Source organism: Lepidochelys olivacea (assembly GCF_965140295.1).
Source record: "Lepidochelys olivacea isolate rLepOli2 genome assembly, chromosome: 10".
Classification (NCBI taxonomy): Eukaryota; Metazoa; Chordata; order Testudines; family Cheloniidae; genus Lepidochelys; species Lepidochelys olivacea.
The window spans coordinates 16,258,305-16,271,099 of NC_140420.1; the positions used below are offsets into that span (position 1 = coordinate 16,258,305).

Here is a 12,795-nt window from a genome sequence, read left to right on the forward strand (position 1 = left end):
TGGATGTATGGTGGGGAACACAAGTGGGCGAAGGGTGAGAAGTACAATACGGCAGGGTCGAGGGGACAGAGTGAAAGTACCGGGTAAGTGCTCTGCATTAAATGTGATTAAATGTGGGGGAGGCACAGTCGGGGATGTGGATATGGGGGCGCAGGGTGGGAGTCATGGGGTATCCCAGGGCGCTCAGCAGGAGTGGTAGGTGGTTGCAGGGGAGCAAAGAGATGGGGTGGGGAGCAGGCAAGAAGGAAACGCGCCAGGGGTGTGGCGGGCGCTACGAGAAGGTGCAGCACGGGTGGGAGGCGATGGCAAGGAGGGCGCAGCGGAGGTGGGGTGTTCGCGCCTGGGAGACAGGATCAGAGTCTCCCCGAGAGCAGGACGCTCCAGACAGGGAGGGAGACAGCCGCTGCCGGCTCCCCACTAGCAAACACACAGCGCCCAACCGGGGAAAGCCGGGGACCGGGGGCGGGGCATGTCCCCCAGCTCAAAGCCTCACGCAAAAGAGACCAGGTTCAGGAGACCGTGTCCCAGCCACCACCCACCCCGGCGGCCCAGCCCCCCTCTACCGCCTCCCCCCAGCCCCGGCGGCTTGCCACACCAACTCCACCACTCACCGCCGCCGCCGCCTTCTTCGTCCATGTCGGGCGCCGTGAGCAGGACTCTCGGGAGCAGTAGAGGCTGAGCGGGGCCCGGGGGTGTCCCCAGCCCCTGTCCCGTCGCCCCCCTCAGACGCTCACCCACAGCAGCCGCCCCGAGCGCAGCCCTGGCAGCAGCAGCTGCTGCCTCTCCCCAAGCCGCCCGCCCCCTCTCATGTGACCCACGAAGAGTGGGGGGGCGGGAGGCGAGGCGGGCCGGGCCCAGCCCTAAGCTGCCTCATCCCCAACCTTCCCGCTGGAGTGGCACAGCGGCCGCCCACCCCTCTCTGGGGCACGGGGGGCCGGGAAGGGGGCACCCCGCTGGCAAGGGGTCCCGTCTAGTGACAACAGGGCTCTTGCCCGGTGGTTTCTCCTCTCGGTGTCTCTCTCACACACACACACCCGTGGAAGGGGTAAAGGTCCTGCTCCTCCCACAGCTGCCACATGTTGTACAGCTCCGTGTGAGAACTTGTATGCAAATTATGTCGTTAAATGTTTTGCATAGAATTGGAGGATGTAGATTTGTAGCCTAAACGTCAGTTTAAGATCAACACAACTTGCCCCCCAGCAGTGGATGGGGGGAGGAGGAAGCTACCCGGCTGCACAAAATTTGGTGGGTGCTGAAGAGCATCTGGGGAGTAGGTAGGGACCGTCTGAGGGGATGACTTGAGGCAATTGAGGGGTTTCGGGGCGGGGGGGGGGGCAGCTAACAACAGCTAGAGTTGCCAACCCTCCACTATTGTCCTGGAGTCTCCAGGAATATGTCCAACCAAAATTGGCAACCTTAACAGCAGTTGGGTTTGTAGAGGTGAGGTAAACTGGAGCCTAGTCTAAGGGGACTGTTGTACGTGTGGCTGGGGATAGCTAGGTGATAACTGGGGGAGGGAAGGTGGAGGTTGGCTAGGTTTGTTGGGAGGGCTGGGGGGGGGGGGAGCAGGTTGAGGTGACTGGCAGCTGTTGGGGGTGTTTGAAAAGCTGGGAGTAGCTAGGTTTGTGAAAGCGTGCAGCTGGGTAGCTTAAAGAAGGTGGGGGAAAGAGTTGGGGGTGGATGTGGATAGCTTGTGAAAATGGCAGCTGAGAGAAGCCAGGATTTGTTGGAGGTGGAGCTAGGTGGATAGAAGAGTCTGGTGGGGAGCCTAGGGCAAATACTGGCATGTTTTTGCAGGTGGTGGCTCTCTCCTTGTTCAGATCCAGCAGGGGGAAGTGGTGAAAGTAGGCTGCTTCCCCAGCAAGCATTATGGTAGCTGTGAAGAACAGGTGGATGCCATTCCTGCAGCCCAGTTGAATGCATGACATCCAATCTGGGCAGCAGGACTGCATGAGGATCACCCCATTTTAACATTTGCAGGATGCCCTGTACAAGTCAGGGAGGTCCACAGTTTCAACATTGAAGGAGGGGCCATATGGGTTTTGGTGTCTACAGCAGAATCCCTTATGAGTGGCAGGGGGCCTCTGTTTTGATAGAGAGGAAGACCCTCTATGGCAGGGGTTCTCAGACTTCATTGTACCGTGACCCCCTTCTGACAAAAAAGTTACTATATGACCCCTGGAGGTAGGCAGAGACCGAGTCCCACTGCCTCAGGTGGGGGAGAGAGGGCTGCAGCCTGAGCCCTACCACCTCAGGTGGGGGTGGAGTTCAGGCTTCGGCTTCAGCTCTGTGTCCCAGCAAGTCTAATGCTGGCCTTGGCAACCACATTAAAGTGGGGTCATGACCCACTTTGGGGTCCTAACCTACAGTTTGAGAACCACTGCTCTATGAGAGTGAATCACACATTTTGATATGTGCCAGAGGCTCACCTTTCTACATTTACCTGGGTCACAGGACCACCAGATAACCTGCCTACAGGCTTTTGACCAGAGCCTCAAGCTTTTGTGGGATTTTTCAGGCCCTTAGCACGGTCTCCAGAATCTTGGGCCTTTCATAGATGCTACAGGTGGTAGGACTGCAGCCTCCACCCCCACAAATGTGAATAGAACAGTTCTGGCAGTAGAGGACAGAGTATATTCCTCTTTTTTTTAAAAAAATCATGTATGTAAATTTTTTTATACAAGGAAGAAACTGTAGGGAAAGTAGTCAGCCAAGAGGAAAGGCTCTTTAGTTTCCCATTGTACGCTGGTATTGGCCAGCTTCCAGCCTATTAAACTGTGTCAGTAGTACTCACCTCATAATACCCTTATTCATAGGTGGTCATTACAGTCAATTTTGCTTGGAGCGGAGGTTTGGTTCAGACAACTTCCCTTCACAGGAACAGTTTTACTCACTTAGAAATCATAAAAGTCTTACTAATCCATTAAAATAGTCCTCCTATTCTATTTAAATTACACATTACATTTTTTAAAACTTGGCACATAAAAATAGTGGGATGATTACACAGTACAACATTATAGCATTTAATTGGAAGGAGACATCTTTAAAGGGTTTGCATTACATAGTGGAATTTTAAGAAGATCTTTAAAACTAGAGAGCAAAAAAGTTTGAATGAAGAAAAAGTGACTGGAGCTTTGGACATTTTACAAGGTGGGCAAGCTATGACCATTTACACCAGATGAGTGTTACGTTCCCCTGGTGTTATCTGGACCGGTGATCTGCTAGGTCACTCCAATCCTTGACTCTGGGAGCCAGCCTTACCCCTAGGCAACGACTGTGGGTACTCTGGGGCTGGAGCACCCACAGGGAAAAGTTAGTGGGTGCTCTGCACCCACTGGCAGCCAAGCTCCCCTCCTGGCCCCACCTCACCTCCACCTCCTCCCCCTCCCCTGAGCATGCCACGTCCCCGCTTCTCTGCCTACCTCCCAGCACTTGCCATCGCAAAACTGCTGTTTTGCCGCATAAGCTCCAGGAGGGAGTGGGGAGGAGCAGGAATGTAGTGTACTCAGGGGAGGAGGTGGAGATGAGGCGGGAATTTGGGGAAGGGGTTGGAATAGGAGCAGGGAGGGGGCGGAGTAGGGGTGGGGACTTTCGGGAAGGGGTTGGAATGGGGGCAGGGGTGGGGCAGGGCCAGGGGCAGAAGGGGTCGAGTACCCACCGGTGCCAGCAGAAGTCAGTGCCTATGTATGTATGTGGCATGTAAGCTGCTCCTTGGATTGTGCAACCTAATGACACTAGCCAATATCTCCGGTCCCAGACACAACCCTAGGAACCTCCACCTTGCAGTGTCCAGTTAGGCCCAGTGGATGCTGCAAGCTTATATGCGTTTGTCAATTTAACAAAGAAATTGATATGTACCAGGCTTGTTATCCCAAAGGAGTCTCTAACACACTTCAAACCAAATGCACTGCTTCAGGTACAACAAACAGATTTATTAACTACAAAGATAGATTTTAAGTGATTATAAGTCAAAGCACAACAAGTCAGATTTCGTCAAATGAAACAAAAGCAAAATGCATTCTAAGCTGATCTTAACATTTCCAGTACCCTTACAAACTGAGATGCTTCTCACCACAGGCTGGCTGGTTGTCCTCCAGCCAGGCTCTCCCCTTTGATCAGCGCTTCAATCGCTTGGTGGTGATATCTGTAGATGGAGGTGGAAGAGAGAGGAAGAGCATGGCAAACATCTCTCCCTTTTATTATGTCCTTTCTTCCCTCTTGGCTTTGCCCACCCTTCCCCCCTCTCCCCCCCGAGAGTGGTGAGCAGTTTGGGACCTCATCGCAGTCTGCAGGGGGGTGACTCACTTGGGAGTCCAACAGATCCTTTGTTGTTGCCTAGGCCAGTCTCCTTTGTTCCTGTGAGACTGGGCTGGGTTTGTCCCCTACATGCCCTGATGAGGTGTGAACTGCTCCTCTGCTCTTGGAGAGTTTTTGTCTGGGCTTGTTTAGCCATGAGGACACATTTTCAGGCTCATCACTATATACATGAAATTACAACCTATAACATAACATTACTATAACAACAATGCTCATGAGCATCATGAGCCTTCCGAAGATACCCAACATGACAAACTTTGCATTGGATACCACACAATATTTTTATAAGGAAAAACATGGGGTGAAGGGTGTTCCCACAATGTACAGAAAGACACAATGAGGAACTTGCCCTTGAAGTCTAATGCCAAGATTGTTCAACTTGTATTCAAGTACACTGATTTTAGGCTTTTATTTTTACCTCTAATGTAGTACTCCTTTAGATAACATTTCTTTCCTTACTGCTTGTGTCTAGCAAACTATTTTCTCCCTTCATGCTGTTTCAGTTGACCTTAAAGTTAATACTGTATACTTTTTTTGCTGCAAGGGAAACTCCAGTGCACAATAAAAGATATTCTAATCACTGCCTCTAATTACAAAGAAGAGTAAGCCACAGTACAGTCCTCCTCCCGTTAATTCAATGGCAAAACTCCCATCAACTTCAAAGGGAGCAGGATTGTGCCCAAAAAAACCCCAAATGGTCTCACATTAATAACAAAAATAACAATTTTATTATATGAAGTACAATTGAAAGAATTGGTATTCCGATTAGGAAGTGTTCCGATACCATATTAATAGGCTATTTTATAAAAACTTCTATAGATGGTGCTGAAAAATCAGACAGTTTCAGAGTTGTATGGTAAATTAAATCATTTTTTAAAAATCAGATTTTATTGTAATGTTATTAATTTACACCAACTGTTAAATTAACCACAGCAATATAGAACTTACCCAACAGCAACTTGGAAACTGTCCGCCTTCCAATACTTTCTCATGGGAAAGCTGTTCCTTTTAGACCTATCATACATTGCACCATCAATAAGGGCTCCTGGTAAGAAGGACCATTACAAATTATAATCTCCACTTTCAGGCTGTTGTTTCACTGAGTATGGTATTGAAACAATGGCAGCTGTTTCTAGAAATTTTTAAACTTTTCATATATATCTATCTTACTGTAAATATGTTTATCTAAGGGCCTAGTTCTGCAGATACCCTATGCACAGAACTCCCTTTCACTTCAATTAAAGTTCTGCATGCTGAGCGCTCACAGCATTGGACCCTTTAATCTTTATACACTAACAATTATGGCAGTAGTTTTTAAGATCAAACCCTTTACCTCTGTCCTTCAGTTTCCTTATCTGTAAAATGGGGTTAATAATACTGCCTTGCTGTGGTGCTGCCTAGTTCAGGAGTGAGAATTAGTTAATTATGTACACAGCTTTAAAAAGTAAAGGATTAAGTTCAAAGTATTTTATTCTTGTTAATTTATCGTCATCATCAATTGTTTAATAATCTGCATCTTCTACAGACAGAAGAGCAGATCCCTCAACTTCTTCAACCTGGAGCTCCATAACTTCCAAGAGCTGCCATGGCGGGTTTGGGTCCGTAATTTTCAAGGCACTCTATTTTCCTTTACATAGTGATGCAGTTTTCAATCAACACCTTTCTAGAGGCTGCCTTTTAAAACTTCTCTTCTTTCTGATCCTTCTCCCATCAATTTATGTTTCAGTTTCTATCACACAGCTATGTTTTGTCAATTTTAGATTCAGAAGTTTCATATTTGATCCTCTTCAGAACCTGTCATTCCACATAAATAATTTTCTAATAGATCTTCTATTGTGTTCTTTATCTTTGGGAGAGAATAGGACATCCTCTAAGAACTTTGAGATTAGCAGAGATTGTCCCATTAAATTGTGACAGTGATGGTATTTGCTGAGTTTTGAGGCAATCCAGTTTCTCATTTATTGTAATTTTTAGGCATTTTTGTTTTGTTTCATTCTTCCCTCTCCTTTGGTTAAGAATTTCCATTAAGCAGTAATTTACCTCAGATTTTCCAGCGTAATGGGCCAGGAGCTCATTTGGTTTGATGTTTACCCCTGTTCAGAGGGTCAGGACAGTCACAGGACATATGCACCACTTAAGTCCCACTGTCAAAATGGGGCTTATGGCTTAAGCCTTCAGTTAGCCCTCTGTTTAGGTTGCATTTTAACCCCACAAAAACCCCTCTGCTATTTTGGAAGTTTACCCTTCATCCCTTCTTTATTGTGGAACATTAAAAGGATTACCTACCTACCAGAGAAAATAAGAGAGGACAACCCAGAACATCAAGAAAACAGTAATAGAGATTGAGTGAAAAGAACTTTTTAAAAAAAATCAAGTGTTGCTTCCTTTCTTGCTGTTTAATAAGTTCTGTCTAGCATCTTGATAATTCTTTCCACAAGCATAACAAAATCAAGCAAGATTAATCTTACTTTGATAAATTTCCTCTTTCAGCTGCTTCTAAATTCCCATTTTATGCTGTTAGATTTTTGTAAACTGTACAATTTGAGTCAAGTGTTAGCTATGGGAATGTGCACTGAAATGGACAGTAATGGGAAATTATATGATCTTTATACTAAACACAGTGAGAATATTTTCAGAATTGTATTTTTCTAGACAGAAATGAACAGAATACTTCTCATTATACCAGACAGACAGACTTCAGCATCAGAAGAAGGGACTTGGACTACTATTTCTTATCTTTAATCACTGTGGGAGCAAAACCTTATTCAAAGTGGTAGTCCTCTCTTACACAAGTAAACCCATTGCATCTCTACTCACATAACATGTCATCACTCATTTGCAGGATCAGGTCCTAAGTACTAACTCCATTGAACCCAATGTGAGTTATCATTAACTTGAAGGGGACCAATACATTCCACTGAATATATATGTTCCATGTATTCATAAACTGGAATTATTTGATTTTAAATTATTTTTGTATTTCAGTTACTCACATGATTTAATAACAGTCATGCAAACACTTCAAGGTCTCATATGTTACTCTTGTTATTGTTAAAAATAAGAAAAATAGTTTTATTTCAACTCACAAGTTGTTTTAAAGGACCCTTCTGCCTCAGGTCTATATAAATAAGGAGCTATATATAAGTAGTATTGCATGCTAGATTCCAAACAGGAAAGTCTTAGCCCATCATTATCTGTCATTTTCTTATTTCTTCATCAGTACTTGAACTATCAACCCTACAGCAAATTGGGTCACTTCCTCTGTCTGGCAGATAGGTTTTAATACTGGCTTATTTACAGGCATTCTTATGCTGTAAATATGCATCATATTTAATCTAAATTGTAAAAACATATTTACAGAAAATCATGTTTTCTGGTTGTCTTGGTAATTTCAGGTGTTCTTGCATCTTTCATTTGTCAGTATAGAGACAAACGAACTGTATGGAAAATCTGAGAAACACAATAGCTCAGGGTTAAGAAATCAAACATCTTTTAAGTGCTGTGTTTGCTTGTCATGTAATGTATGGATAAGAAGCGGTTTCATTTAAAATAGTAAAACATATCTCTTGACCTTTGAGAACATAAAAATTAGGGCTGTCAAGCAATTAAAAAATGTGCACAATTAAAAAAATTAAATAGAACACAATTTATGTAAATATTTTTGGATGTTTTCTACATTTTGAAATATATTGATTTCAATTACCACAGAGTGCACAGTGCTCATTTTATATTTATTTATTATAAATATTTGCACTGTAAAAAACAAAAGAAATTGCACTACAGTACTTGTATTAGGTGAATTGAAAAATGCTATTTCTTTATCATGAAAGTTTAACTTACAAATGTAGAATTATATTAAAAAAACTGCATTCAAAACTAAAACAATGTAAAACTTTAGCGCCTACAAGTCCACTCAGTCCTATTTTCTGTTCAGCTAATTGCTCAAACAAGTTTGTTTATATTTGCAGAAGATAATGCTGCCCACTTCTTGTATACAATGTCACCTGCAAGTGAGAACAGGTGTTCACATTGCACTATTGTAGATAGCATTGCAAGATATTTACATTCCAGATGTGCTAAAGATTCATATGTCCCTTCATGCTTCAACCACCATTCCAGGAGACATGTGACCATGCTGATGACGGGTTCTGCTTGATAACAATCCAAAGCAATACGGCCCGATGCATGTTCATTTTCATCATTTGAATCAGATGCCGCCAGCAGAAGGTTGATTTTCTTTTTTGGTGGTTAGGGTTCTGTAGTTTCCGCATCGGAATGTTGCTATTTAAAGACTTCTGAAAGCAAACTCCACACCTCATCCCTCTCAGATTTTAGAAGGCAGTTCAGATTCTTAAACCTTGGGTGAGTGCTGTAGCTATCTTTAGAAATCTCACATTGGTACCTTCTTTGCGTTTTGTCAAATCTGCAGCGAAAGTGTTCTTAAAATGAACATGTGCTAAGTCATCATCTGAGACTACTATAACAGGAAATATATGGCAGAATGCATGTAAAATAGAGCAGGAGACATACAATTCTCTCCCAAGGAGTTCAGTCACAAATGTAATTAACACATTTTTTTAATGAGCGTCATCGGCATGGAAGCATGTCCTCTGGAATGGTGGCCGAAGCATGAATGGGCATATGAATGTTTAGCATATCTGGCACATAAATACCTTGCAATGCTGGCTACAAAAGTCCCATGCGAATGCCTGTTTTCACTTTATGGTGACATTGTAACTAAGAATGGGAGTTAGAATGGGAGTTCTATGATCTCAAGCATATGATATACAAGAAATAGATTATTTCAATTTAAACATGAGAGAAAGTGCTGTCTCTATTCTATTATAATGTAACAGTGAGAAAACCATATGCCTAGGAAAGCAACACAATCATGGTTTCATACAGATCATCATGTAGCAAACTTTGTTAATTACATCCTCAATGATTAGAGAGACAAGGTGATCTGAGGAAGACCGCTGTGTAAGCTCAAGCACTTGTCTCTCTCACCAACAGAGGTTTTTCCAATTAAAGATATTACCTCACCCACCTTGTCTCTCTAATATCCTGGGACTAACAAACACTGCATACTTAGTGATTGTTTCTTGGGGGAAGGAATTCATGGCTGACTGCTAGAACCTGTAAAAATTTCAGCAACAGCTTTTCTTTCTCATGAGTACTACAAGTCTGTCTCCACCTCATGTCACCCTGCCCTAAGTATTCTTCCTCCCATCTATCTTTTTCCTCCCCAATCTGTTACTCTTCTGAGGCTGCAAAGCCTCACACAGGGAAACACGAAAAGGGCTTTTTTTTCTTTCTTCCAGGCTTTTCTCACTCTTAGTCCTTGTCTAAGTGGTGGAGCTGATCCTGGTGAAGCTGATCCTGTGCCACTGGTTCAGCAGAGGCTCTGTCTTTTTCCCTCTGGCCACTGTCCCCTCAACTTGCTCACTCTCTTCCACCATGCTTTCCACACTCTAGGCTTTGCTACTTCTTCCTGATGTCTTGATTTTATATGGAATAGCAGAAGGCAGCTTCGGATTGGCCCTCCTACTACAGATTGCTGCTGTTACCACCTCTGCTTAGCTTCTCTTGGGTGAGCTGAGACTCCTCATCCTTTCTCTGGCTGATCCCTTCGCTGAGTTCACTCCTCTTGGTTCCGCCCTTCAGTCAAACATAGCCCCCTTGCTCAGTGACTGGTGAGGAAAGGGAGAGAAAAGGCCTCCAACAGGTGGACGTCTGCCTGCTGAACAACAGGGTAAGAAAGCAACCTCCAATAGTGAGCAGATGGTGAGGATTTAAAAAAATATTGGGCAGAGAGCATAAAAGTCCTGGTGGCCAGGATGAAAGCTAGCGCCTCTAGCCATAAACCAAGGGTTAAAGTAAATCTGGCACGTAGACCTTGAAGGAGAATGCTTAAATGGAATTTCTGCGCTCTGTGGAGATATTAAAGATCACATAGCACTTTCTGAAAGAATAAGGCTTTGCCTTGGTATCTTTGGCCAGAATTTCTCCTCACCTCCACTTCTATTCAGTGTTCAGGGCATAGACTGGCTGTCGCCCACAGGTGGATACATCTCAAGGGTGAAGCCTTTTAAGTACAAACATCCTTTATGAAGCACTTAGTCATAAAAAGTGCTAAATAAAGGAAAAATCACTACCATTATTAATGTCCTAAAAGGTGGCTATAAAATAATGTCAGCTATTACTTTAAGATCATATAAATTTTGTAACATTATTTAACTGTAATTTGTTTTAATTAATATTTTAATAAAAAAATTTAAAAAGTGTAAACCTCAATTCATTTCAAGTATGTTAACAATATTTTACTCTGGTAAGTAGCTGTAAAACCTTTTAAAGCCTCGACACTAAATATGAATTATTCCGTAATGAAATCCACGTGTTCTAGTAATCAAAATTGTATAGTGTTCTATAGTAACTTTTAATTTGTCAGAATTTCTTAATCTTGGTTTTATTTCCTTTTGCCCTTGCCATCCAGTTAAAATATATAGTTTTATATGAGATGTTTGCTTTGACGCTCGTTTATTATTTGGAATAATTTGAAAATATATTCACAACCTAAAGCAAGATTCTTAGTAAAGGGGGAAAAAATTGCTGCAAAAAACTTGCATCTGAAATATGTTTGTGTACTTAAATTAAAATAATCACACAAAAAAAGAATCAGTGTCAAATCAGAATAGACAAATATTTGACAATCAACTAAAAAATTACTAGTTACTTTTGAAAATCTTGCTCCCAAAAACTAACTAGTTATTCTTGTACCTTAGTTTTGGGATGCCCAAATTTGAAGCCCCCTTAAAGGGGCCTCATTTTCAGAGGGTTAATGCTTTGATTATGTAGCTCCTTTAAGGGGTCTCAGTTGGGCACTCAAATACTTGGGGACACCAAAAATCATTAGTCACTTTTGAAAATCTTGTCTTAAAAAATGTCACACATAAATAATCCAGAAAATACTTAGGAGTCAAATTGATTAACATCTTAATTTATAACAGTGTAAAAATCTGGTTCACTGTTAGTACAACTGAAATCAATATTATCTGTATTTTTATACCTAAAAACTAACCAGTGTTGGTTTTAATATGCAGGAGATTATATGTATCCTTTCATTTATATGTTTATATATATTTAGTTGAGAACAGACAAAACCAGAAAGACAATAAAATAACGGAATGAAGTGGCCTAAGATATAAAAACTTTCAGGTCTGTATAGCAGAATTTATCACTAAAAATTAATGTTGGCAAGCTGCCAAGCCTCAGATAAAAGCAGCACTGTAATGTCAGAAGTTTAAAATAGGTGTAATGTACAATATTAAATAGATACATTGGAAAATGCTATTATGCTTTACATAGTCAGGCAAACATTTTATTTTCAAGTTTCAGTTTTTTAACATGCATCTTTATGAACTTGGTTATAGTTTCATTACCAAAATTCTCAGCAAGTTGTACAGGCGTTAGATCTCCCAGGAGGCTTTTCACATCAGCTTCAGCATTCAGCAATAAATAGCAAATTCCCAAGTGCCCTAGATGAAACAAAGATGGTGAAGAGGATTTTGGAGTCCAAAAACTTCTGTTAATATTACATCTATATTTCTTATATTTTGTGGAAAAACAAAATTAGTTCACCTATTTTAAATATCTGTTTAAATTTAAAAACACTATTTTAATTCCCAAAACAATCTAAGGCAACATACGTGATTTCCAAGAATATTGTTTTAATAATAAATTTGCACAGAATACCGTATCTCCATTTACTGGAGTATAAATGAAAAAAAACAAACAAACAAAACAAAAAACAGAATTTTAGGAGATTCTGGGGAAGTTTTTTTCCTTTATATAATAAAAGCTTAGAACATTTTAACAGAATTGGTCAGCCTGCTTTTGTTAAAAACATATAATAAAGATTAACAGGTGTAACACCATATGCTAGCAGCACAATCAAAATGGAAAGACCTTTAAAACGTGCGGTGATGAAAAAGGGAATGACAAGTATTTTCTGAATTTGTACATCATAAAAACAAAAATGTAGTAAGTCCAGTTATAAAAATCTGCAGTAACAATTCTTCACTAAAGAGATAATCAAACGCAGTCTCCTCCTCACACAGGAAAAACCTTTTGAAACCTGCCTGATACATAACTTTTTTTCTTCCTCACAGACTAATCCTTCCATACAATATTCTTTAGGCATTACTTTGTGTATCCTTATATTCACAATGTCTTGGTCTATCCTGCAAACTTTTGCAAGCCAAGATTTGCAGAGAACAGTTTCCTGATATGGCTTTTTTCCTAGCCACTAATATTCCCATGGAATATTATGCCATATTTTGTACGAACTGCTCCCCCATCCCTTTTCAAAACATGGTTGTATTTCACTCAGATTTAGCAGAGCTGAGATACATATATTTGTAAATAGACAAAGAGCTCTTAAGCACTTAGACAATCATTTGATTCCTTAACTACAAGTAC

At 41.7% G+C, this 12,795-nt stretch overlaps 2 protein-coding genes and 1 long non-coding RNA gene across 6 annotated transcripts in view; 1 reads left to right on the forward strand and 2 right to left on the reverse strand.

Moving 5' to 3' along the window:
* The window catches only part of CYTH3 (cytohesin 3), an 87,060-nt gene extending 86,233 nt beyond the window's left edge, over positions 1–827 (reverse strand). For all 3 annotated transcript variants that reach the window (XR_014713289.1, XR_014713290.1, XM_084640993.1), the window contains exon 1: positions 612–827. Coding sequence is in view for 1 of the 3 variants with exons in the window: in XM_084640993.1 (XP_084497119.1) it covers positions 612–636 (25 nt within the window). In the remaining 2 variants the exon portion in view is untranslated. The remainder of the gene's footprint in view (positions 1–611) is intronic.
* Positions 1–12,795, forward strand: part of LOC311527244 — a 14,804-nt gene continuing 2,009 nt past the window's right edge. The window contains exon 1 of the long non-coding RNA XR_014713291.1: positions 1–83. This is a non-coding gene — a long non-coding RNA (uncharacterized lncRNA). The remainder of the gene's footprint in view (positions 84–12,795) is intronic.
* The window catches only part of LOC311527240 (small integral membrane protein 10-like protein 3), a 23,030-nt gene continuing 18,355 nt past the window's right edge, over positions 8,121–12,795 (reverse strand). For both annotated transcript variants that reach the window (XM_084640988.1, XM_084640989.1), the window contains 2 exons: positions 11,757–11,852; positions 8,121–10,057 (listed from right to left, as the gene is read on the reverse strand). In XM_084640988.1, coding sequence (XP_084497114.1) covers positions 9,978–10,057; positions 11,757–11,852 — 176 coding nt within the window. In that variant the 3' untranslated portion in view covers positions 8,121–9,977. The remainder of the gene's footprint in view (positions 10,058–11,756; positions 11,853–12,795) is intronic.